Consider the following 26567-nt stretch of genomic DNA (forward strand, 5'->3'; position numbering starts at 1 on the left):
AAGATGCTTCGAGGAAGAAACAATTAACGAGCTGTGCTATGGGTACACCATTTGGTGTACACCGCATTCGGTGGAAATCCACTTCATAGTCCTACGCAAATGATCAGAGCCGCTCCATGTTCTTAAAATATCTTTTTGAGAGTCTTTGTAGAAAATCAGCTTAGTCAGATACAATTAAGAGCTTAATCAATTATTTGCTCAATTTTCTGTTAGCTATCTGGGCGTAGAATCGATCAAACCCTTTTACAATAAGCTAATTTTTGGGGGACCCTTAAAAATGAATTTTAAGAATACTGGGCGGTTCCGATCATTTATATGGGATTAGAAGTGGATCCCACGAAATACAGTGTAACCAATTTTATCGTACACCTACGAGAGAGGCTCATAAGTCGATGACACGACACCAAAGACGGAAGACGTATATGAATATGATGAACAACTTTGCTAGCACCTCCGCTCATGTAAGTGTGGACGTATAAGTAGGCGTGGAAATAGAATTTCTAGTATGACCAGCAATCGGAAGTTAAGAGTAGTTTTCCTTACCAGACTAATGAAAACATGCCACGTACCCCGGCAAACCCCAGACCGACCTTCGGGTGGTCACCGGTTATAGTCGGTCTCGTGGGTCATCGAAACCGGTACAGCCGGCAGATCCTAAGCAATTCCCTTTTTTTTTTCGTGCTCGCCTATCTGCAATTCCCGCTACTTGTATGTAGCTGATCCCAATTCTCTCTCTCTCTCTCTCTCTCTCTCTCTCTTCGATTCACTTCCGAAGGACGCGACGCGAAACGTTTCTCTGCCCTCTCCAGCTCTCATTCTGAGGTCCGCTCTACTATTCCCTCTTCTAGATTTATTTATACACAATTGTGTGGTTTCTTGGCTATGAAGCCTTCTGAATTCTGAGAAATTGTTGTCTTTGGGAGTCTTTCTTGTTTTTTTTTTTCTTTGGGCTTTTTAGAGCTAATTTGGAAATTAGGGCTTTTTAGAGTTAATTGGGATTCATTGTCTTGGATGACGATATTCTGATTTTGCGTTGATACTCGTGACCTTTTGCTTTGGGTGACTCGGATTCTGATCTGTATTGTTCTTGATAATGGGTTTTTTGCTAACAAGGTTTCTTTTTGCGATGCTTTTCTGTACACAGTTTCCCTGCTCGAACCATTGAAACGATTTGGTCCTTTTTCTGTGGAGATGATCGGTTAGGATTACCTTTTTGGCAAGTATTGTCTCTTTATTTACTTGGAAGAGGCTTGAGTTGTTTGATCCTGTTAGTTTTATAGTAGAGCTTTGGACGCTGGATCTGGATAGCTACTTGGATTCTGGTCACCCAGGGGCTTTTCCATCCATGGGGCCTACCCGGACCGCTAGAGGGCTAGCGAATTCTTCCTCTAGCTCCGGCATCTCTTTCCAAGGAGATGGGCAATCACAAGCTGTGGGATACTCCCGCCCGAGTTCATCTTTTGGGAATTCATCGAATTCGATTCAAGGAGTTGGACGTTCACATAACAGTCCTGTTTCCGGAGACGCGAGTAATACGTTCTTGAACAGTGTGGCGAGCCCTGGACCGAGTGCTGGCGTGAGCTCGTTGGTTACAGATGCCAACTCGGGTCTTTCAGGTGGGCCAAATCTCCGGAGAAGTTCTAGCTTTAACACAGAGTCATACATGCGCATACCTGCATCTCCCATGTCATTTTCGTCCAACAATGTTAGCATTTCCGGCTCTTCGGTTATGGATGGGTCCTGTGTAGTGCAGCAGAACTCCAATCAAGACACCAACTCCCAACAGGTATCGAGGAGTCAGCAGCAGCAGCACCAGGGGGCTTCTGGTGCTACATCCTTGCCTACGTCGCGAATGGGCCAAGTTTCATTTCCCACTGGCTCACGGGTCCGTGGCGCTTTCACTCAGGATCCCGACATGTCCCACCTGCAGAAGAAACCCCGGTTGGATATAAAGCAGGAAGATATAATGCATCAGCAGGTTATACAACAGGCACTGCATAGACAGGACTCCTTGCAATTGCAAACCCACAATCCTGAGTTGCAAGCACTAATTCAGCAACATAGACTGCGGCAACAGCAGCAACAGTTTCTGCAGTCTATCCCACCAGTGCAGAGAGCCCACTTACTGCAACAGCAGCAGTTTAGACAACAGCTTCAACAACAGGGCATGCAGCCTGTATCTTCAGGAGAACGGCCTTATGATAATGGTGTGTGTTCTCGTAGACTAATGCAATACCTGTATCATCAGCGGCAGCGGCCCCCTGTGAGTTGGTCTATTAAAACTACATCGAACAGCTTTACTAATTTTCTACAAAATTCACCCTGGACTTTTGTAGAAAATTTTGAGCTCTGAGATATGATCATGCCTATCTCATGTTTGCATTCATAATTGCAGTGTTTTTTTTTTACTCCTGATGCCGTAGTTTTGTATATTGAAAGTTGGTCTGATTCTGTCATGGTATTACTTATTTCAACAGGACAATTCTATTGCCTATTGGAGGAAGTTTGTTTCGGAGTATTATTCCCCACGTGCAAAGAAAAGATGGTGCTTGTCATTATATGATAATGTTGGACATCCCTCATTTGGTGTTTTCCCGCAGGCAACCAAGGTGTCTTTATTTACTGTTAGTTTGTTATAAGACTGTACTTCACTCCAAAAGGCGCATTTGCATCGTAATGTACTTTGGTCTATAGTTTATACTTTATGTGCTTGGATTCTATGCTGTAAGATGTGCTTGGATTCTATGCTGTAAGCAATGCCAAAATGATGTTCACTGTAGTTAAACCCCAAGTTTGTTGACACTTGTCTTATAGTTTGGTCAATATTGTTATTGTTGTGCTTTGATTTTTCCAAAATCTGAAGCCAATCAGTTGAAGTGCCTGAAACTTGTTAGGATGGTTATGAGGCAAGACTAGCAATCAACAGAATGCATGTGCAATAAAACTGTTTGGTTTTGGTGTAGGAGTTAATGTCTTAGTAATTGTGGGAGAAACAGATATGATTGTTTATACCAGCAGCCGATTTGTATTTGCGCATCACTCATTGCGTATGTGTTTAACTCTTGGATTTTGTGATGGATGCACATCCACATTTCTTTTATTTTTCTCTTTACATGCCTAGTTTTGCAGATATTGTGAGCGCAATTTCTGAGATGTTCTTTTTTCTTGTTCAGGGTGCTTGGCAGTGTGACATTTGTGGTTCAAAATCTGGAAGGGGTTTTGGTAAGTGGATCTAGAATTTTTGTTCTTGAATGGTGTGTGTTTCATGATCTCCAGTAATCATGTGACTCTTTGATCCTTGTTTGTGTACAGTTCGTCCTTATCTGTGACTCTTTGATCCATGTTTCCATGTTTTGAGTATGATGTTTGAATGTTCTAAAACCCTAGAATTTGTATTTCTTAGTACACACGCAAGTAAAGTAGCTTACTATATAGTCGATATAGATATAAAAGGGAGTTATTCAATCCTCCCGGAGTACCGTTCAACGTGATACTCCCAACCAATCAAGTAGCGACAAATTTTGCGGGTGGGACATCAACAACTTTTGTTGGATTGTTGGGAGATGAGTGGTGACCCATAGAGTGTGTTGCTGTAACTCATTGACCGGGAGTACCATGTAGCCTATAGGCATTTGTCACATGATACTCCGGAGTACCTAATGTGAAACATGAGTAACCTCAACAAGCTTGTATGTGAGTTCATTGTCTGGCTGTTGATAGTCTTTAGTACTCCCATTTTTTAATTGGATTTACCTTCGCAGTGTTTTTGTATTGATCATCTACCCTTTCTGCACCTACATAAAATTTGTTTGGCTGGGGTTGCATGCTAGGGGCCAACAACCTCAATGATATGGTTGTGGAATTACTTTCATACTCCTACTTCAGATTACTTGCTACCATTATGCAACAATTATGTCTGATGCCATTTGGAGCTTTTATTGATGTGAATTTCTTTTTGTTGATAACAAGATTTGTGTGCTAAGATTGTAAGATAGGTTCGGTTTGATGCCTTGTTGGGCATAGGTTGAATTTCAGTCAGCTTTCCTATTAATGAAATAGAGGCTTAAAGGCTTGTACCCATCTAAAATAGACGTTTTGGACTTCAATATGAGGTTATCTACTTCAGTACAACTTTTGTTTTAGTGTTTTTACAGTTGATCATTAGAACCTTTCTAACTTGGGTTCGCTATATCTGCCTACCTCATTTTACTTTGTTTCACACTACAACCAGTTGAGTGTTTTGCTGTCGCTTTTTGATAAGCTTCTTTAATCTTCCCTAACACATTTTATTTGTGCCTCTCTCTCTCTCTCTCTCTCCCTCTCTCTCTCCCCTTTTGTGGTGGATGTTGACAGAGGCGACTTTTGAAGTACTTCCTAGGCTAAATGAAATCAAATTCGGGAGTGGTGTCATTGATGAACTTTTGTTTCTGGACTTGCCGCAAGAAGTTAGATCTACTTCTGGATTAATGATGTTAGAGTATGGGAGGGCAGTTCAAGAGACAGTATATGAGCAACTTCGTGTTGTTCGTGAGGGTCATCTTCGTGTTATTTTCACTCGTGATTTAAAGGTAATAAAATACTGTTTGGAATCTTACGATTGCTATACTCCTACATTCCCATCTTTTGATGTTAGCACTCCTATACTCCTCCCTCTTTCAGATATTATCTTGGGAATTTTGTGTTCGCCGTCATGAAGAACTTCTTCCTCGTAGGTTGGTTGCACCCCAGGTACGATTTTTTTGTTCGACTTCTTGCGTAAACTTGGTTGGCTCTCAAGATTTATGAGACGATTTGGATGTTGGTATATCTATTTCATTCGATTGTTATGGTTTTGGAGGTCTTTATTATTTTGTGTTTGTGCATGCGTGCGTTTGGAAGCCACAATTAATTTAATTTGATGGATGAGTTACACCATGGAGGTGGACTAGTGGATAATTCGTCCATCCAACACAAGAACACAATTATGACTAGTGAGAACTGGATGGAACTGATTAATGCAGACCTAACTGAAACTCGTTGTCAGTACTTCACTACGAGTTTACAAATGGTGAAAGGACAGGAGTATTACTTCTACATTTCAATGAAAAATCTTCCCTCTTGTTGGCCAATTATACCCAAAGCAAACTTAGCCTATTCTGGGAGACTATTAAATCGTGTTTGCCACAGTGGTGATTCCTCCTCTCCTCAAAAGATATTGATACTCTTATATAAACCTAATGCAGAAGTCGATTTTCAGCCTTTCCAAGCACTGGGAAAAGGCTTTTGTTCTTTGCTGCTTGAATCTTTTCTACCGCTTTTCCATCTGTTTTGGCATGGGGACATATTGGGATGGTCAGGCCGGATAGGTGCCCTATCGGGTAGTTATCATCAAGTGTATTCTCTGTCCCTTTACTTCCAGCCTTGCTCTGATAGGTAGTGTGTAACAAAATCGTAAAGTGAGGTAGCTTGGAAAACAACTGAGGGTCAAACATCAGTTTGCTCTCCAGGAAGAAGGTTTTTAACTCTTTTTTTTTTGTCATTACTTCCATTCCACACTTTGTAGTGAAAGGGGTTAACTAATATTTTTAGAGCCTGTCTTGATGTTTAGAATTTCTTTCCTCAAATGATGGTTACTTCTTCTGAAATAATAAGAGTCTATGGATTATGATCCCACCGCGCTTGATGTGGTCAATCTGGAGAAAGCGGAATCGTAGGTATCTTGACAGGGAGGATAGGCTATTGTTCAAAATTAAGAGTCTTTTGATTTCTACTTCTTTTTAGTTGGGAGTCGAAGGTGTGCAACCCTACTTTGAGTCGATTCTTTGACATGTTAGGTACTTTTGGAGTATAGAGGGGTGTATAGGTCCTTTGATAATTCGACCTTTTCTTTTTTTATTCCTTGCTTTCTTTTTTGTACATGTGGCATCCCCTTGATGCCTTTTCAATAAAATTTTATCACTTAATCAAAAAAAGTTTATTCTTCTGAATATTGGAACTATCATTAGTCCTTACCATATGCGTATACCTCGTCAGTTCTTTTTGTGAAGCCAATTCCTGTTGTCCTTGCACAAATGAAAAGGGTTTTAAACTATGGTACATATATATTCATGAAACATACATATTTTGCAGGTAAATCAGCTGCTACAGGTTGCACAGAAATGTCTTAGTACAATTGCTGAGAAAGGATCTGATGGAATTTCTCATCTGGACTTACAGACAAACAGCAATAAGTGAGTTAATTAGCAAAATATCTCCAGGGATTAGTATTTATATTATGTTCTTGTGATCCTACCCTTTTTACCTCTTTGGTTAAGAATATTGTATAATAATTTGGAAGGATTCATGGATCATATTTTCCGAGCTTAAGCTTTTGTTGTTTTTTGATTTGTTAAAAATCTGGAGCACGATATTTTGTGTTGCAATTTATCTCAGGGTTGTGACTGCTGGGCGTCAGCTGGCAAGGTCATTGGAGTCGCATTCACTAAATGATTTAGGATTTTCCAAAAGATATGTGCGGTGCTTACAAGTGAGTATCTTTCTTTGTTAACCCGTTTTTTCCCAAGGAAAATTGACACTCTTTTAGATTGTTATTAAGGTTTCTTATGCTAGTCCACCATGACTTGTAACAGATATCTGAGGTTGTACATAGTATGAAGGACTTGATGGATTTCTGCCGAGACCATAAAGTTGGGCCAATGGGTAACTACTTTCTTGCCATTATTCTTGCCCCTTTATTCCTCCCAGTCATATGCGAAATGTCTATAGGCCCTTTTTGTTTCACCGGATTAAAGTATTGGATTGGACAATAAATCCATGAGAACCACATGTCCCATGTTTGGCTGGAACTTTTGCGGCTAGGGTTATATATCCATATGACATCCCATAAAACATTGGACGTGTGATCTGGCATTATTAATCCCTTGTTATTAATCCAGTAGGTTATGTATCTTGCAAAACTCTTATCTTTTCCCCCGCTTGTATCTGATATGAATAATCCTTGGCAGAGGGCTTGAAAAATTATCCTCGACATTCTAATGCTGCCAAGCTTCAGATGCAGAATATGCATGATATGGAGCAGCTAGCAACCATTCAGGGTCTGCCAACTGATCGGTCCGCTATTAATAAACTGACGACTCAGCATCCTGGACTGAACAGTCATATGAGCAATAACAATCAGACGGTTCACCGAGGAGTTCTAAGTGGCACCGCACAAGCTGCTTTCGCAATAAGTAACTTCCAGAATCTGCTGACAAGGCAGAACTCGATGAACTCGAATTCTAGTTCTCTTCAGCATGAAGCATCGTCGTCATTTTCCTTCAATAATTCCTCGCAGAATCCATCTTCACCATTTCAAGGGCCAAGTCTTCATCAACGATCTTTCAATGGTTATGACATGCACCAACAGAGCCATCTACAGCCGCATCAGGGCGGCCAAACAATACAACAGCAAATGATGCAGCAACTATTGCAAAATATGAACAACAACAACAACAATGGGGGAGGGATGCAAAATGTGACGAGTGGCGGAATATCGTGTGGAAGCAATCCCTCATCAGGCGTTACAAGTGCGGCAGGAAGTGGTGGGGGTCCTACACCCAGCGGATGCAACAGTTTGAAAGCCGCATCCAATAGTGATTCCTCCGCTGCTGGTGGCAACAATGGATTTAACCAGAAAGCACCGGATTTGCCGCAAAATATTCCTTTGTCAGATGAGGAAATAGATGGGTTTTTTAATAGTGATTTCGACGATACTATGGGCTTTAACTGGAATGAATGATACATGCATTTGAGGCTCTACTTTCAACTTTCCATTGGGCGAAGTACCTCTTCTTTGTACAGGTTACTTGAATCATCAAATTTTAAGCCCTTATACATTTTCTTCCTGTTTCTTTTTTCTGCCGTGTATTGTGGCGCGAGTTGTTGATGTCAAGCAATTGTAGTGAGTAGGTATCAAAGTTTATCCCTTGATCTCTTTCTGGAATCCGCCCCCCCTTTGACTGTGGGATTTCGGTTGCCAAGTGTAACATAGTGGATATGATGATGCTTGAAGCTGTATTATGGTATTTCGCCAATTTAATTCCTTGGATTTCATGTCATCTGGTGTTTTCTGATTTCTGCAAATTATTGGCTGCTGGAGGCTAAAACCAGTCAGATGCTCTTTCTTTTTGCCATAGGCATTAGATTTGACTACGACGCCATTTTTTGAGTCCCTGAGGTTTAACCAAGCAAATAAAAGAACCAAAAAGGAAAAAATGTTCATTTATTTCTTCTAGTAATACACAAGTAGGAACCCAACTACCAGAACAAGTACTAAGGTTAATTGCAAGCACTTAAAACTGCCTTAACCTCTCCCCAGATCACAAAAGAACTAATTCCTTGGGCAATATCAGCACAGAGTCTAAGCACAGGCCACCTTTTGTATGTGTGCAATCAATCTGTGTCATTAAGAACTTGATCTTCATTGTTGTTCCGGGGCTGTCAACAGGAAAATCTCCCACATGGTAGTGAACCCACTTCCCCGCATCGTTCAAATAGCACCGGGTCGTGGCATGGTGCCCGTTGGACGTGGAAAACTGAAACTGAACTGGTTTGATATCCCAACCATGTATCTGGTCTAGGTCACAGACCCTCCGGCCGTGTCTTCTCATGGGTTTACCGAGCTGGAGGCGGAAGTAAAGGCTATAGGTTCCTGATCGAAATTGGAAATCCATCTCTCCTCCTACTTCTAACCACCATATCTGTTGAAGGTATGCAATTGTGTGGAAGCTACAGATCAAAACAAAGGCAAATGCCAGTTCAGATGTACAGTCGGGTTATACAATGATTTTCTATATACTGCATCAAATAGAACAAATTCATCTTTGTTATCTGTAACTAACCAAAAATATAGATTGTTACGGATGGTTTTTATAATTTCCCAATTGCCCTATCAATACAAAAAAGAAAAGGATCCTATCTTTTTGCCTATATTTCGCAATTGGTATGAGGAGTGTGGAGACATTGTAGCTCTGTTGCAGTCACAAGATTCAACCCAAACTTCATTTCTAGTCTAGTAATTAAAGGGAACACGTTCGTCTGACCGGTGTTTAATTCAAAATTTTTTTCTTATTTTAAAGTATCAAAAAATCAAGATTCAGAACTAGAATGAGTGAGAAGCAAGTTAAGGGAAACATGGACGAGATAAAATTATATATATATAAAATCTTCCAGAGCAATTGAATGAGTCTTTCTACGTTTTCATTCGTAGACGCAACAACTTAATTTCTTAGGCATGCGCTGAAAATCTCCATGGATAAAGTTGCTTCAGGGTCGTAGGAGATGACTAACTATTGTATAATTTTTAATCAAGAAAAATTAAGATGGAAATGGAGAAGGAATTGAGCATTTGAGCTGACTAAAATGACCAAAAATTAACCCGAGCACAGTAACTTGCAATTGAAGTCCATGTTGACACAATCCATCTTTCCACTAAAATTAAGAGAAATAATTGCTTAATTCTTTTTCTTGTAAATGTTGAATTCTGTCTTGATTGGGATAATAAAGATGGTTTTCTAAAGCCTTTTTTTGTTTTTGTTTTTTTGCTAATCGAAAAAGGGTGGGTTGAACCAGCGTAGAGGTCCCCGATCAGAGAGAAGAGAGTAACCTGGATTCATCAGTTGGGAGGTGATTCCAGTATCTCCGATCATCTATACCAGTTATTTTCATTCCCTTCCAAGAAATGGAAACACAAATTCCTCCACTTCTCTTCTCCATACATACTTCCTGCAATGCCAACCGTCAATATTAATCCAACACCACACATAGCCATAATCTACAGAGAGAGAGAGAGAGAGAGAGAGAGAGAGAGAGAGAGAGAGAGAGAGAGAGAGAGAGAGAGAGAGAGAGCAACAGGAATCATGCTGATATGTGGTGATACTCGAATGAAATCGATCCATTATCAAGAACTAATACGTATCCCGATCTCATTGTTTAAAACACTTGGAATAAGCTAGGAAGAGGTAGAGACGGCAACAGGCCTTTGGCCCAACGTCATCTCTAAGGTGCGGGAGAAAGGAGGCTGTCAAGAGTTCAATTCTTCTCTCAACTCTAATCTAATTATTCTAACAAAATTGACTTTCACCGTTGATTAAAAAAGAAAGGAAGAGGGAGAGAGTGTCACCTTGGTTCCACCATCGAAGGGAATGGGACGACACAATCTAGTGTAGATGTCTCTCTTGGACAAACCGATCTCTGGATTTCTTCCATCGAAAAGCTTCTTCACGAGACTCGGATAATTTTCTGGTAATTTGGATTCCCATACGAAATCAGCCAAGGAAGCTTGACGGAAAGCCCGGTTTATTCGGGCCAATTTACAAATCTCTGGAGGGTCCAGATTGATCAGAACCAGAGCTACGCAGCACTCGGGTATTTCCCCGAGACCCGGCTTCCACGGGTCGGTACTCTCAGCGCCAATACCCTCTTCGGCTGAACCGGAAAACGCAGCCCCCATATACGCGAGAGAGAAAGGAGAGATCACGTACTTGGAGAGAGAGAGAGAGAGTAATATGAGAAGGAGAAATAGAATAATAGAGAGAGAGAGGGGGTTAGTTTGGACAAAAAAATCAAAGGGGCTTATTTTTTATCTTTATTTAAATTTTTTTGGTATCACTTGGTTTATTATCATTTTTTTGGCAATTATTGCATCCTCATGATGAGAAATTTAAAAATTAAATTTTTTTGATCAAAATTCAATTTTTTTTAAATAAAGACGAAAAAATTGACTTATTGACTTATTTTCATCTTTACGTAATTTTATTTGGCTCATTTTTTACGGGAAAGCCATTGATTTTTTTAGAAGAACAACCTTTAAGAGAAGGAGAAATAGAATAATATATATAGTAGTAATAAGCTTGTGAAAAACTAGGCGTACGTAATTTATTAGCCTTGCACGATTGTATTTGAAACACGAGCCGAAAACGGATTTGTAGAGGAGTACTAAAATTAGGGAGAGGATCCTGTCCAGTGTGGTTGACTCTAGTCGTCCAATTTAGATTTTTGTGGACCCATTATGGGCCCGCATAGATAATCGAAACGGTTTATTGTGTAGAGCTTGTTGAGTTTTTCAAGTATTTGGTAGTAAAAATCAAGTTCATTGAATACCCATAGATGATCGGTTGGAACACATTTATCTTGTAAAAAATGCACTAAGCACATTGATGCAAATCCATCTGTTTCAAGATAAATGTGTTCTGATTTGTCACTTATCGATATTCAATGAACTTGATTTTTACTATCATATTTGAAGAACTCGACGAACTCTACACAATGAACGGTTCTGATTATCTTGGCTCCACAAAAATCAAAATTGGACCGGGCTGGACTTAAGCACACTGGACAAGACCCTCTTCCGTACTATTAGGCTAGGTTTTGATGACAGGAATCAAAAGATCAGAAATGAATATCTTATTTATGGGAATCTCATTTACAGTAATGTGATACATGGATAATCCTATTGAAATGTTTGGATGATGTGAGAATGTTAAAAAGGAAAAAAAATAGAGTAAATTCCTATAAGAATGGCATAAAATCTTGAGTAGAAAAATAGGATTTCAAGTGCTGAGAAAGATGCAATCAATTATATAGCGGAAAGGCTAATTATATTAGAATTTTTTTTTTTGGGTGAATTGGAAACTTCATTGCATAAAACAATTAATACAAAGTTCTGGGGTAAGTAATTCCCTCCTTGTCCGCTAGAAACTGCGAATTAATACATAAAGGCATTGAAACATAATGAAAGAAAGGAAGAACAAGCAAAAGAGCGTCTCTTGAAATTATATCGGCACATTTGTTGCATTCTTTCATGACATGGCTAATCGGTGGAGCTCCCAACTGCCGAATGAGGTCCCTGCATTGAATGATAATGGATGAAAGATAATGATCACTGTTAGCCTCTTGAATTGAATCAATAACATTTTGGGCATCCATTTCAATGCAAACCGGAGAAATGTGCATTTGCACAATAAGCTTGAGGCCAAAGTGAAGGGCTGTGAGTTCGGCCGCCAGGCCCGACTATAAACCAAGCTTCGCAGAGAATTAAATCAATAATTATATTCGATTTTTGTCTTTATATAATGACCTCAAACCGTTAAAGCAGTGCTGTAATATTTATGGGGACAAAAGAAAGAATCACTCTTTATTCCGTTTGACCAAAAAAAAAAAAGAAGAAGATGAAATCACTTTTATAACATAGCTTCAAAAAAGTGTATACGTCAAAATAGGCTCCCCTACATTGATCGAGTTGCCTGGAACACCCATCTGCATTATATAGCATATAGAAGGTCTAAATGGGCATTGCATTCACAAGGTAGAAGAGTTCAACACAATAGGTTGTCTGCAGTACTCAGCATCTTCAGACCAAAAGACAAAAGCAATAGTATAATTGAGACTTGATAGTAACAAAAGCAAGATAATTGAGCCTTTTTTCGGAAAAAAAAAATGGAAAATACGCTTTTTTGAGTTCTGTAATTGATGCCAAAGAGAAAAACAAAGAAATTGATTTTCGTGCTCCACTTTTTATTGATGACGCTCCAATTTTAACGTGAATATAAATAAAGTGGAGCGTCATCAGTAAAAAATAAAACGTGAATATCAATTTCCAAAAAAAAAAACACTTAAAACAAAAAATAGTACGGCACACGTACACACACATGATGCCAGAGAGGGAAAAATGAAGCATGGATTTGGTGGAGTCCAACACATAGTTCTACCACCCACAATGAAATGATGGCAAAGAGAGAAAAAAGAAAAGAAAAGAAGAAGTATGAATTAGCAAAAACTATTCAATGCCTTGAGGGTACCACCACACGCGGTGTTTCAATATTACTGAATAATCTCTCATGAATTAGAAGGCAAGAGTATGAAAAGTGGTAAAGTAAAGACTTGTGCAAAAGGGTTTCAATCCGCAAAAAGTCTATGCACACGATAATCCAACCACATGAACCATTCGAACCCCCTCATATACGGGTATCTGTCATCTGACTCATCTTGGGTTCCACAAAGCCTAAGGCAAGAGGAGATTGTGGGTGGGAGGGAATCTTTTGAGGGGAACGTGGGTAATGGCAGTTAGCATGATGTGTTTTTACAATTTTGGGCCGGAAGTTATACATGGGAATTAGGAAATATATATATCCGGGGAAGGTAAAGTAGAATGTATATTCGGTTTTTTTGGGAGGACAATTTGGTGAGAGCAAAATGTGAGCCAAGTCTTGAAAAGATGTCCACACCAAGTGCTCTTGCTTAATATATTAGAATAGATTATTATCATTAGAATTAAAATAGAAGATGATTTATATTTCTGCGCGCCAATAGTTAAATAAGTGTAGACTATAAAAAATGCCCAACGATCTTGTTTGGTTCTTCTCTTAAAAAATTTCTCCCAAATTTGTTTTATCGTTTCGTTGTTTTTTTCGTCTTTAATGATTTTTTTACTTATTTTTTAATTTTGTATATAACGTATGTCTATTTAAAAAGAAAAAAAAGTTGGTTAAAATTTTTCAAAAATGCATAAACACAAAAAAATACACAAACCTCTAACATTAAAAATACGCGAACTTTGAAAATGTCGAACCCTCATTGAAAAAGTGAAATACTAGAAGATTGACTATCAAAATATTAAATTATTGAATAGCCTACTACAAGGTAACTAAAAAGTAATTAAAACAGATTGCAAAAAATAAAAGAGGCAAATAGTTTGGGCAAAGTGAAAAGACGGGAACAGAGAGAGGGATTGGAGGAAAAAGTGGAAGAGAGGAGGGGGGGAAAAAACATGGGTCTTGGGGTATAAGATTTATTAATTTAATTTTCCTTTTTTCTCAAGTAATTAGATTACCCCGGAATCTCAAATTCTCAAGGGACAGTGGAGGTATGAGATTTGTCCTCTATTTAGGTATCAAATTGCTTCTGGATTTGGAAATAAGTAATCATATTCTCATTCAATCACAGCCCAAACATGGAAATCAAGAGTTCATGTATCATATTTTCATTGTCCTAAACATGTCTGCCGTCGAAACATAGCCTTATTGTATGACAATCATGTGATTGTGTAAGTTATGCAGGAGACAATTTTCAAGAATCAAGAGGGCTCTTCTTTAAGGCTCCGTTTGTTTCAATGTAAAATAATTTACAATGGTCTAATTATAAACTTTTATTCCCTGAGTTTGATTGGCACATGAAAAATATTTCTCAAAACAATGGAAATTACTGGTTTAGAAATATTTTAATCGAGTAAGCTCTCTCTCTCTCTCTCTCTGATCTAATATTATTTGAGGGGAAAAGGAAATGAAATACGTGATTTTGGGAATGTTGGAAGATTGGGGGGAGAAATGCAAAAATGACTTACAGCCAAAATTAGAGGAAAACAATTTCACCCCGTTGGTGCAAAATGTTTTATCTTAAAAATATTTTCCTCCTCCTTTTTCTAGCCAAACAACAAAAAATGGGTAAAACGTCCAAATAAACGGAGCTTAAGAATCAAATTCATTACTTAGTAGTGGGGCTTGGTTTTCTGCTTATTGTTACCAAAAAAAATCAATTGATAAATGCTTGATTCAATCATTCAACTCTTGGTTTGAAATTCTGGACTAGAATTCTAAACTAAAAATAAATACTATTATTTGATCACTTACTTGCCCATGTGAGATTGAACTGATTTTTGAATGGAAGTTGATTTTGGCACTCTACTTTTAACCATTGACGCTTCATTTTTTGTCTTTTTTCTATTTGAAATTATAACAATACCCTTTTAAAGTAGATGAACACTAACAAGATAAAAGATAATTTAATAATTTCACATAAGATAAAGATAAAAAATAAAGTGTCAATGGTTAAATATGAAGTGCGAAAATCACTTATTTTTGAATAATAGTATAAGAAACCCACCTCTACAAGATAATGGACGATTTTTCCTACCCACCACTTAGGGCCTACTTACGTTTTTTTTTTTTGAACTGACCTACTTAAGTTTGGTGGATTATTTTGTAATCAGGATTATGGTTGCCCCTCTTGTTGTACTCTTGGTTGACTCCCTTGTCAAACTTTTTTTGCTCTTCTTGGGTTCGGGGCTGCCTATTATTGTTGAGTGTTTAATATGTCAATATAGTCGAGATGTTATATTCCGTTTTGATACCTTTGTGCCTCCGTTCCCTTTAATCTCTATATATATTTCAAAAATTAATAAATGATGCTTTTTTGTACTACCTATTTCAAAGATTAACAAATTGTCGCTTTTTACTGTTTAAAAAAAAAAAAAAAAACCAAGCCAAACAATTCACTTGTACGCAACCCCTCACTGGAAAAAGCTAACCAATAGCAAGCACTTTGACACTGAAAGCTTACCATCCGAATTTCAGCCGCTAAGCTCGCGTTTTAAACTTGGAAAAATGACTGTTAATGACGTGTTTTGATAATTAATAACCGTCAAGGACATTTTCTGCATTAACAAATGTTTTTAACTTGTCCTTGACGGGTATTAATTATCAAAACATGTCCTGAGCCGTCATTTTCCCTTTAAACTTTCTTCTTCTTCTTATTCTTCTTCTTCTTTTTTAAAAGAAAATTTGCAGAAAAGTAAAGAAAATAATTGAACAAATATGTCAGCCTTTTTCTAACTTCGCAAATGTCTTTATATATATAGACAAACAGAGTAATCCATGGGAAACCAAATGCATGTCTTTATATAGACAAAAATAAAGTCTGCTAAAGACTAAATGCATGTCTCTTAATCTATAATAATAAGACTATTACAACCATAACCAAATAATGCAGTCAACCAATAATAGTTTCATAACATAATGATGATAGACCCAAAAAAAAAATAGTACTCTCTTATGGAGAAATTTTTTAGTGCCGGGTGGGTATTACGTCGTGCCCGCTCGGCGCATCCAGGCCGTTCATTTCAGTTCTGGACGGCTCAAATTTGGAGAGAGAAAGAGGAGAGAGCGTGGTGGGATGAAAGGAGAGGGAGAATTTCAATCTGGGCCGTCCAACACACCTTTTGGACAGCCCAGATAAACTGAGCGGGCACGACGTGATATTCCTCCGGTACCCAAAATTTTAGTGGAAAGTTTTAGTAGTGGTTTTCTGGACACGAGGTGAGGTCTTTGCACTGCACATTTTTCTCGTGGTTGCGGTCGTTTTCAAATGAAAGGCTTCTGATATGTGACATATGGGCCTACGCAATTGCTGTGATCTGCGTGCTATTGGAGGCCTTTAACTGTCATTTGGTGGGTTATGTCATTTCGTAGAAAGAGATGCTAGATGAACAACCATCCGAACACAACACAGAAATACAATCTCTCACGTATACATGGGTTTCACGCACATTTAACATGCGGAATCCACGTCTATATGAGGGGTTATATTTGGTGTTGCGTTCGGATGGTTGTGCACCTAGCATTTTTGTTTGTAAATGGAGTGACAGCTAGCTAGACATTATACTCCTCACACAGTAGAGTCTTCCAATGCATCCAAAAATCCCCTGATTCTGTTCTTGAGAAAAATCAATTTTGATGTTAGGGCCAAGGGGCTTTCAATTCTTTTGTACTAGCAGTACATTGGAAGGATTTGTTGATTATTATTGGGGCGTGGCTCCCATCCACCTGCATCCAAACTTATGAGATGTGGGAGACAATTAAGCAACCACTTCCTCATTCACCCAGATATATGACTATTTCAACCACCAGAGTAGAGGCTTGGTCTGGCATGGAGAATGATTCGCATAGAGGGGTTTGATCCTCTGGCTCCTTGCATTTGTATCTCAGAAAGAGAGATTTGTGAGGCTACCAATGTGAGAGAACCGGAGTGAAGCGAGTTGAGATAACTCACATGTAAAGCTTTTTTTCTTCAGTTTAAATCAGTTGCTCTGATTGTTCTCCGTAGAGTACCCGAGTTTAAGGAACCATATATCCTCTTGTTTCGCGTGTGTTGGTTTGATTCTGGGCACAACAGGATTGCTTTCCTTTCATCTTGTCTTTCTTGGGAGGCTTAATTATCCATTCTCAAATTTCATCCAACTTAAGTATTCATCCTCCATTTTTTGAACAATTATGATTTCATTCTTGTTTTTTTTTTTATACCAAAAGTGCACTAATATATATATATATATATATATATATATATATATATATATACACACACACACACACACACACAGTCCGTCTCCCGTAAAGACCACCTCATATTAATAAAATGCGGACCTCCCTTTTCCAATTGAATTTCGATGATCTGAGCTGCTCAATGTGTTCAGAACGTGATTTTAAGGGTACCCTTTTAAAAATCAGCAAAAAAAATGATCGGGAAGGGCTTCATCCGAGCAGTTTTTGTTTGTTTTTTATCGAACAGTTCAAACAAAAACTGCTCGGATGAAGCCTTTCCCGGTCATTTTTTTTGCCGATTTCTCGCGGGTACCCTTAAAATCACGTTTTGAACACATTGAGCGGCTCGGATCATCGAAATTCGATCGGAAAATGGGAGAAATGAGGAGGTCCGCATTTTAACTAAAATAAGAACTCCTTCATTTGAGACTGACTGTATATATATATATACCAGAAAATGAGACCAAAACATAATCTTTCCCATCCCGTCCCACGATTTCCGTTCAATTCCTAAAATTATGGATCCCAAAAATTCGGGTGGGATTATATATAAGTAAGCATCTCTCTCTCTCCAAAGTCGTCCATTCGTTCTTCATAAACAGCTGCCGCCATTCACACGTCCTCCGGTAGGCGGAGATCCACTCGTCGTCCGACGTCTTCCGCTCTATCGCCGTCGTTTCCCTCCTCCCTCTCGCCGATCAATCATCCTCCGTCGTCATCAATGAAGCCGACAGAAATCTTCCTTCGGTACCGTTACTGTCGACCGATTCCCTCCATTTCGCCAATCAATCATCTTCTATCGTCAATGAAGTTTAACGGAGAAGTGGGTGTTATCGTTGTTGCCGGAGCAAATCTTCAAGATGTAGTGATTTGAAGTTTTTTTTTTGTTTATATGGTTTGGGTATTCATGGTTTATTAAACCATGAATCGGCGATTGAATATTCAATTTTTTTTTTCTCGTCTTGTTCGTTGAATTTTTTTATTTATGGCTTGTTTGGGTATTCTTACCATGATTATTAATGAAGGTTTCCATGACGATACACAGATTGAATGGTTTTTTGTTTATTTAAACCATTTACCATGAAATATTTATTCGAATCATGGGATATTAATCGTGTCCACATAATAATCGTCATGGTAATTTAACCATGTAATGTCATGGTAATTTAACCCTGTAACGGTTTGAATATGTCATATTATATATATTTTTACGGTAATTTAGCCATGTTCCATGTAATAAGATCAATGAAAAATACGACTTTCTGTTATCTGGTTAGCCAACTCGAAGAATGAAGAAAAAATGTAAATATGTAGTCAACTTATCATGTTATATTCCTAAAAATAAGTAATCAATCATATTGAAATTTACCAAATTCCATTGAATTAGGAAAATAGTCCAATCAAATCCCACTAAATTGGGAAAATAATCAAATCCAATCCCACTAAATTAGGAAAGCAATATAACATTGAATTAGGAAAATAATCCAATCCAATCCCACTAAATTGGGAAAACAATCAAATCCAATCCCACTAAATTAGGAAAGCAATATAACATAATATATGTATATCATAGTGAAAAGGGTAAGAAAGGTAATTCACACACTAAAAGGATGAAAACATAAGTATGAAAAAAGGATGGGATGGATTTTTACATAACATAGATAAAGAGGATGAATATTTAAATATTCCGTCTTTCTTTTGTTGTAATTTGGAGGCTATATAATATATGCCCTCCTTAATACTTGTCCTTGTTTGAGCTCCTAATAAAATTTTGGATTACCAAAAAAAAATCTTTATATATCAACGCAATTATATACCGGTATCTTAAGACTCCCTGGATAGTAGGAACTTTATTCCAAACAAATAAGGTAAAACAGAAACCTGATTGCAGGACTTCTGGAATGGTAAAAGTTGATCATATGTTGCAGAGATGCCGGAAATCGTCTCATGAGCTTTTGAGAAAAAAGCTGGTATTAATTCTATAAGTCAATTTTCATCACACGACAATGATTTACAAATAAAATGAAAATTAAAAGAAAAAACCAACATATCCAAATACTCCTAAGACTTTTCAGATGCAAGGGTCATGTCAAATTCTGCCTTCTTTATAGCCAAAAAGAAACTAAGAATTTCTTAATATCGCATGTTTAATCCCTCCACAAGGAGGTACTACTTCCATCTTCTAACAAGAAAGAACAATTCAATATGTACAAGCAGAATAAGAACCAGTGGCAGGGATGTAATGCGAGCATCCTTCGATTAGTCTTCAGTCACCTCCTTTTGGCATATCGGGCAGTTCTGAGAGAGAGAGAGAGAGAGAGAGAGAGATGTTACTTAAATGGAGGATTAATTACCTTCTACTTTTATAAAAACCGTCTATCATAGTCACAAAGTATTGTACAAAACAAAAAAGCGTAGACACGTCTACCGGCCTCGTATCCCTGTCTGACAGTCAGTCAAGAAGATGACACAACACTTTCCGGACACGCGTCGGACATGCTTAACTACATGTTCAAGTTTTTTTAATTATATTCGATACTCTTGGGACTTGCTAAGGACACATTAAAAAGAAGTAAAACTCAGTCCAGGGTGAATTTTCAGAAATGTATATAGTTCACATGTATTTATATGCGGACCATTGATTTGTATCTTCATAGTATTGTTCTTAATATGATAGAAATAATGTTTTCAAATTTTTTATGAATTCACAACCTACCTCTACAAAATTAATACATTTTACATTCAATGTGTCTCTAACGTGTCCGTGTCCTAATTTTCAAAGAAATGACCTTTCCATGAGTCCGAATTTCGTACCTGTGTCTGTGCTTCTTAGGTACAAAATATTGTACAAAAAGCCTCATTTTGCTTTGGTCTGGCATCACAACTTTTGTTCGTTCGCAAACAAATGGACCACATGAAAGAATCCCTTTGGTTCATCACGAAAAATTGGTCAAATAAGAGCTTCAAAATATTGATGTTGCCTTTATCATGCATGTGTTCTAGACTTGATCTACTTTATCATGTTGAAAAAGCGAGGTTGAATATTCAAAAGTTGTTTCCAAGAACTTGAAGTTGCGTCTGTGTTCTAAATAATGGATAACAAATTCAGAACCCTTTTTCTTTTTCTGGAAGCAATGGATACAAATGTAGGAACTACTCCCTAGACCTGCGATTCATTACACAATGATGAACAGGCTAAAGCTCGATATTGACTATCAGATATCCATATTAACGAGAGGAATAAAGCTGTGTTTGCTCAAATTTGTTCCAAGATTCACATGCACGACGACAGTGTAGTCTAGGTCCTCTAGGACGGTCTACGGATCCTTACAAGTTACAAGACCAAACTATGCATTCCAAACCGTTGCTAACCCAGTATCTAAAGCAAAGCATGTTCAAAGTTTCAAAGTTCTTTGACCAGATCACAGGTTCAGGTCACCTCTACAGATATAAGGCCGACTTATGCAAATTTTCAACTGGTACAGCATGTATGAACCGGAGTGAAGTCGACTCTAGGAACGTCTATGGATCCTTACAAGACCAAACTATGCATTCCAAACCGTTGCTAACCCAGTAGTAGGACCTAAAGCAAAACATGTTCAAAGTTCTTTGACCAGATCACAGGTTCAGGTCACCTCTACAGATACAAGGCCAGTCACCTCTACAGATATAAGACCGACATATGCAAATTTTCAACTAGTACATCGTGCGTGTGTTAGTAAAAGGTTTTGGACTATGACATTTACCATAATCTGTTTTGGCTGATAACGAAACAAAAGCCAACAGTTGAATCTTTTGGAAAATTTGACTACCACTTTCACTGATAATAATCTGCCAAAACGCACTTATCAAAACATAGTTTTATGGCAACTTCAATTGATGACACAGACCAGTTTAACAATCACTACAACCTCAAATGAATCACATTTAAATATTGGGATACAGAACATTGTTACGGTAAATAGAGCAAGCAAAAGGTTCTATGTAACTTACTTTGCTGAGCTTCAACCAACGAGTAATACATTTTGAATGATATCGGTGTGCACAAGGCAGAATTGTCAAATACTCGCCACTTTGGACCATCATGAAACATATCGCACACCTACATGTAAATATTTCAAAGTAATAATCAAGAAAGTTATAACATTAATGAAAGCAACAAATAATCTATTAAACTAAGTAGAATAGGTAAAGGCTGTCGATGATTCACTAGGAACTGAAAGATCAAAGTACAAGGTCTGGATAACCAAAATAATGGTGTTTTACGGTTACGTGCACAAGTGAGCATATAACAATCTTCATCTATGAACTCATCTTAATGAACAAGCAGTGACTCCGTATATTTTGCTGCGGGTTGCCACACGTGAAAGTCTGTAAGTGTACTCTACTCCCTTTGTCGCTGCATTTAACAAATATGCAAGATACTATTTGATAGGAGAAAACATAGGTGAAATTTCTTACTCTTCTTTAATTTTCTTCTTCGAAAATATGCCCGTTCTGTACTTGAACTTTGGCAGTCTAGCTAAGAGGCCTTCTGACAGTCCTTTGTTCTCAACGCCAACTGATTCCCCCAACGATTGTAATTGCTAACAAAAACACATTCAGAAGGTTACATTACCAAATATTACGAGTATATGACCTACTGCGTCAAAACTATTTAGTGGTACATTAGTTACAAAACCAAATTCATTTTAAAATTCACACTTCAAAAGGTAAAATGATTGTAGAGTACATGAGTAAACTTACCTCATAAGTCATATTATCTGGATCTATAGCATCTTCACTTGTAGTCTGATTTATTGACTGAAATTTTTACATTGAAGCTAAATATCATACAAGAATTATGCCCTTATAATGCCATCAAAGTCATCTAAGAGTTGAGAAATAGTGGCGTTACCGTGGTAGGAGTTTCTAGAGAACTAACCTCTCTATTCTCTGCAAAATACATAAAACAATGGAATTACTTTTACCATGAAAATGCAGAAAAACACCAATACAATCATGCAAAAGTTCAACAATTGAAGGGTAGAAGTGTGATAAAAAGAAAGAAAGAAAGAAAGGCAAGCGCCGTGTATAACGTCAAAACTCAAACCATAATGTACATGAAATGCCAAAATTTAGGTAATATACCAAATCATCCCCCCCCCCCCCCCCCCCCCCGCCCGAGCAATAGCAATTGAATTGGGCATATCTACTTAGTCTATGTAATACAGGTGTAAATATAACACATCCTCCGTAACTTAATGCTGTTGTGAGAGAAAGAAGGAAAAGTGTATAGGGTGTTGTGTTCACTAACCCTAACACAATCAACTCTTATTTATATAATGGAAAATCATAACATAAGACTACATTAACTAATGTGGGACTAATAGCAATACTATATTCTAACACTCCCCATCAAGCTGGAGACTCTCCAGCTTATTACATATCTTCCAACGAAACAATTACCTCAACTACTAACAACAATAACGAAAAACAACTAATTGTTTAAAAACAATGGAACAACTTTCAATAGCAATGACCAACGAATGACTTCAACGAACGAAACGACTTCAACGACCAACCGACTTCAATGACTTCAACGAAATGATTTCAATGACCAACGAATCAACGAACGAATTCAACGACCAACAAAACCAATTTCAACTACCAACTTCAACGACCAATAACAACCAACTTCAATTACCAACCAACAACCACCAACTTCAACGAAATAGACGACAAAACAAGATATGTTACCACACTCACCAAAAGCATGGCCAAAAAACTCGACCATGATACCCAACAATATTCAACTATATGATTGTTGCCATTACAATAAGTGCAATGGCGAGAAATACAACCACGACTACGACTGCGACCGACTTCACCCAATATATGACCACCTCGACCAGAATCACGGCTAATATTAGGGCCGCCATAACCAGACCTACTACGATCATCTCTTTTGGACTTCCAAAAACCATGACCGAAGCTACGAGAGAAAGGACTACCCGTATCAGGAACTGAACTAGAAGCCATTCCAAATCAATCTCAACAATGCACCAACCAGCAGCCACTCCAACTATCAATGAACAAGACTAGAAACAGCAAAGTGAACTAGAATACTAACATGTAGTGTTACTAGCGAGTTATAGCATGCAACGGAGCAGACCATTGCGAGAACAAATCAGCATCAGACCCAAACGAAGTGGCTGGAAAAGAACTGATGAAGGGTTTGGAGGCCTATTGGTAAGTGGGTTAGGGTTTTGGAGATCAGACGAGAGTGGAGGGATTTCTGGCACTGTTCACGACTACTGTTCATGTCGACGAACACTATCCACTATGACTATGGTGATGGATATTCAGGTTAGGGTTAGAGTTTTGAGGGCTGCTGGTCAATAAGGCAGCGGCGGTTGGCTATGGTGGTGACTAACTATGGCGGCTAGTGGTGGTGTCTATCGTGGGGTTAGGGTTTCAGTGGGATTTTAGGATTAGGGTCAAGAACCCGCTCTGACACCACGTTGTGAGAGAAAGAAGGAAAAGTGTTTAGGGTGTTGTGTTCACTAATCCTAACACAATCAACTCTTATTTATATAATGGAAAATCATATCATAAGACTACATTAACCAATGCGGGACTAATAGCAATACTATATTCTAACAAATGCCACTCTATTGGCTTTCAATGCTTACGTACCTTAATCATAGCTTACTCCAGAAGTCCATGCTCTTCTTTCCAAAATCCTTCCTCCCTTTCAATTCTGTTAGTACGAAATTACTTCTATTGCTATGACACTGATTGTAGGCTCTTAAAAAATCTAAGGGGCTTAGGAATGTATAACCCCCAACAGAAATACAGAATCATCACACTGGACAACCATGCAAATGCAAAGGCCATCAGCTGGTCTACTACCTTTTGCTCTTAAAGCGCCTCGAGTATAGAAGCATTCAAGTGCATGACTACAGAAATAGGATATTAAGTACAGTAATGCATTCCTGACATATATATCCCCACTGCTCGCATTGTTATCACCAAGCATCATCCATAGTTAAAAATGCAGAAGATTTGAAAATTTTCATTTAGCATAACAACTGCATATGCCATAAATAAAGTATAAATAATACTGGTTGCAAAAGTAACCACACCAAATTCAAATGAAAGGAGGGATTGTCTAGGTGTACCGGTGGCAGCACTGGTGGATTAAGATATGTTAAAATCATCAAATCCGTCCTCCAAATCCTGCAAGGACCAAGCCAGAGCTTCGTCCAAAGCCAGTTGTGAATCAAAACTTGCACGCCTTGAAGACTCACAGTCTTGCCTAGAGCCCTGACTACTATCACTGCTTTGGCCATGATCAGATTTTCTCTCCTTATTACTGTCATTTCCTTTAAGTGATTGGTAAACACTTAACTGCGACATATATTCACCATTAGCAGAATACTTCCCATTATGGACGACATAACAAGACTCTTTTCTAATTAATGAAAGATATCAGAAATCTGAAACATAAGACCTGGTGTTGCAAGACCTCTTCATGACTCAGGTCCCCAAAATCAGGAAAAAACTCATTCAAATTCTCTGCAATTTCATCTGGGATCGATAAGTTCAAACAGTGGTCATCGTTCCTCGTCATGATTGTAGGAAAAGCAATTTCTTTCCGTCCGGACTCGGAAAATCACTTCCTCAATTCTCCCTAGGTAATAATGCATCATTCGAATCACAAAATGAGAAATTCAATAAAGACAAAACCCAAATGAACTGGATACACAAGTCAATAACTCACTGGGTAAATGTCGATACCTAATGACTATTCAAGTATTGGCTACCTAGAACTTTCACCCTTCTTAGTGTACACATAAATTCACTAGCTTGCAGGCAGGAATAGTAGTTCGATCGCGGTTATCCTATTGACGACTGAGGGAAACATTAGTTTCAATTAGAATCTCGATACTCATGAAGACACCATAATGGTTGATGCAGAAGAATATCATAAAATATATTATTCATCCTTGTAAAGGCAGGGTCATAAATAGAGAACTTTCAGTTCACAATTAAAATCTGAAATTCACGTTGCGAAACAGGTTGACTCGTGAGTTCGAAATAGTTGGCAATTTATCAAACACTTAGAGAACAATTGTACCATCAAGTCACAAACAACAACTCAAAGCAGAGGAGACACAAATAATTCTGCAAACACAGACGAGATACGGCATGTAAAGCCAGAAGCACGAGATTTCGCGTACTTACCTGACAACAGAAAGGGCTTTCAGTTGTTTCCCAGATGGAAAGAAATGGAAGGCTTTCTGTGAAGTACAATGAAAGTGGGTTTATTATCACTAAATTTAGGAATCAGGAAGCAACCCATAAAAATATCACTACCTAATCATTTGTTAAATCAAGATTAATTGACAATTAAGGTCTTTTTTATATTCCCAGATGGCAAGAAAAAGGAAAGTACTAGAAAGTTGGTTAATTATAGCTAAAATTCACAAACCAGGAAGCAACCCAAAATGACCACAAAAAACATTTATAAATCTAGAGCTATTGGCAATTATGGTCTTTTTATATACCCAGATGGAAAGAGCAAAGAGGCAAGGCCCTTGGTGTAAAGAACTCTTAAAGTGGGTTAATTATAACTAAATTCACAAATCAGGAAGCAACCCAGAATCATACGACAACGTAAACAATGTTTAAATCTAGAATTATTGGCAATTAAGGTGCTTTTATTATTAAATCGACTAGGTCACGGGGAAAGACGACTTAAACATTGACTCCTGTTTCACAAACTGATGCAGAAAACCAAATCAAATTAATAATAGGAAAGCATGAGAGGTTTTTAATGAAATTAAAATAGAAAGATCACAGAAATGAAAGCTCATGGAATTAAAAAAGAAAAGGAAAATGGTACTCTGCAGGTTTTTTTTTTTTTTTGGTTAGTACTCTGCAAGTTCAGAAGCACTGAAGAGACAAACAGAGATGGAAGTACCTTTTGAGCGGAGATAACCGAGAGATGGGTTCTTGACACATAACTACATCCTCTCTCTCACTGTAGTCTTCTCCCCTCAAATGTGAGCAATATTGTAGCCTAGCGAAGAAAAAAGAGTGTAGCAAAAATTGATTTCTCTTGTTTTCTGCTTTTTGTGTTTGTTTGGATTCTTGGAAAGATGCCGGGGGGAGGGAGGGGAAGGAGGGGGCTGCTGTCCCTGCTGCACCCCATTTTGGGGTTCATTCCGGTCTCGCTCCGATGATCTGAATCATTCACTTTGTAAAGCTCGTCGAGTAGAACAACTATGCAAAACATCAATTTAATTAGATATCATTAAGTACTTGATCGGAACCTTTTTATCTTAAAAAGAATGTATCCGAAACACTGGATCAAATCCACTGTAACCCATGGACAGAGAGTTATATGGGCTTCGATAAGGTACTTAATGATATTCAATTAAGCTAATTTTTTGCATAGTTGTTCTACTCGAC

The 26567-nt window shown here is 38.0% G+C and overlaps 3 protein-coding genes and 1 long non-coding RNA gene across 9 annotated transcripts; 1 reads left to right on the plus strand and 3 right to left on the minus strand.

The window, feature by feature from the left end:
- The first annotated feature begins 671 nt into the window (after positions 1-671).
- LOC131318653 (probable transcriptional regulator SLK2) lies at positions 672-8075 on the plus strand. Its single transcript, XM_058348568.1, has 10 exons — positions 672-822; positions 1145-2263; positions 2478-2609; positions 3174-3222; positions 4354-4568; positions 4660-4728; positions 6109-6209; positions 6412-6505; positions 6609-6678; positions 6984-8075. Exons 2-10 carry the CDS (start codon positions 1346-1348, stop codon positions 7754-7756), a joined length of 2421 nt encoding a protein of 806 aa, XP_058204551.1. The 5' UTR covers positions 672-822; positions 1145-1345; the 3' UTR covers positions 7757-8075.
- LOC131318654 (F-box protein PP2-A13-like) lies at positions 7865-10533 on the minus strand. Its single transcript, XM_058348569.1, has 3 exons — positions 10139-10533; positions 9623-9741; positions 7865-8745 (listed from the first exon to the last, which is right to left on the minus strand). The coding sequence occupies exons 1-3, from the start codon at positions 10466-10468 to the stop codon at positions 8337-8339; spliced, it is 858 nt and encodes a 285-aa protein (XP_058204552.1). The 5' UTR covers positions 10469-10533; the 3' UTR covers positions 7865-8336.
- A 1134-nt stretch (positions 10534-11667) lies between these two features.
- Positions 11668-12273, minus strand: LOC131321310 (uncharacterized). The gene is made up of 2 exons (XM_058352307.1): positions 12247-12273; positions 11668-12027 (listed from the first exon to the last, which is right to left on the minus strand). Exons 1-2 carry the CDS (start codon positions 12271-12273, stop codon positions 11668-11670), a joined length of 387 nt encoding a protein of 128 aa, XP_058208290.1.
- Positions 12274-19039: 6766 nt separating this feature from the next.
- LOC131319428 (uncharacterized) lies at positions 19040-26258 on the minus strand. Of its 6 annotated transcripts, none has more exons than XR_009197960.1 (10): positions 26077-26258; positions 25338-25393; positions 24891-25004; positions 24604-24783; positions 24272-24500; positions 22006-22043; positions 21855-21911; positions 21570-21694; positions 21102-21210; positions 19040-19406 (listed from the first exon to the last, which is right to left on the minus strand). It is a non-coding gene; the product is annotated as an uncharacterized LOC131319428 (long non-coding RNA). The 6 variants fall into 6 exon arrangements; XR_009197961.1 differs by having other exon boundaries at positions 24874-25004; XR_009197959.1 differs by lacking the exon at positions 24891-25004.
- Positions 26259-26567: the final 309 nt, after the last annotated feature.

The sequence above is a fragment of the Rhododendron vialii genome, chromosome 3a (assembly GCF_030253575.1).
Source record: "Rhododendron vialii isolate Sample 1 chromosome 3a, ASM3025357v1".
In the NCBI taxonomy this organism is placed as follows: Eukaryota; Viridiplantae; Streptophyta; class Magnoliopsida; order Ericales; family Ericaceae; genus Rhododendron; species Rhododendron vialii.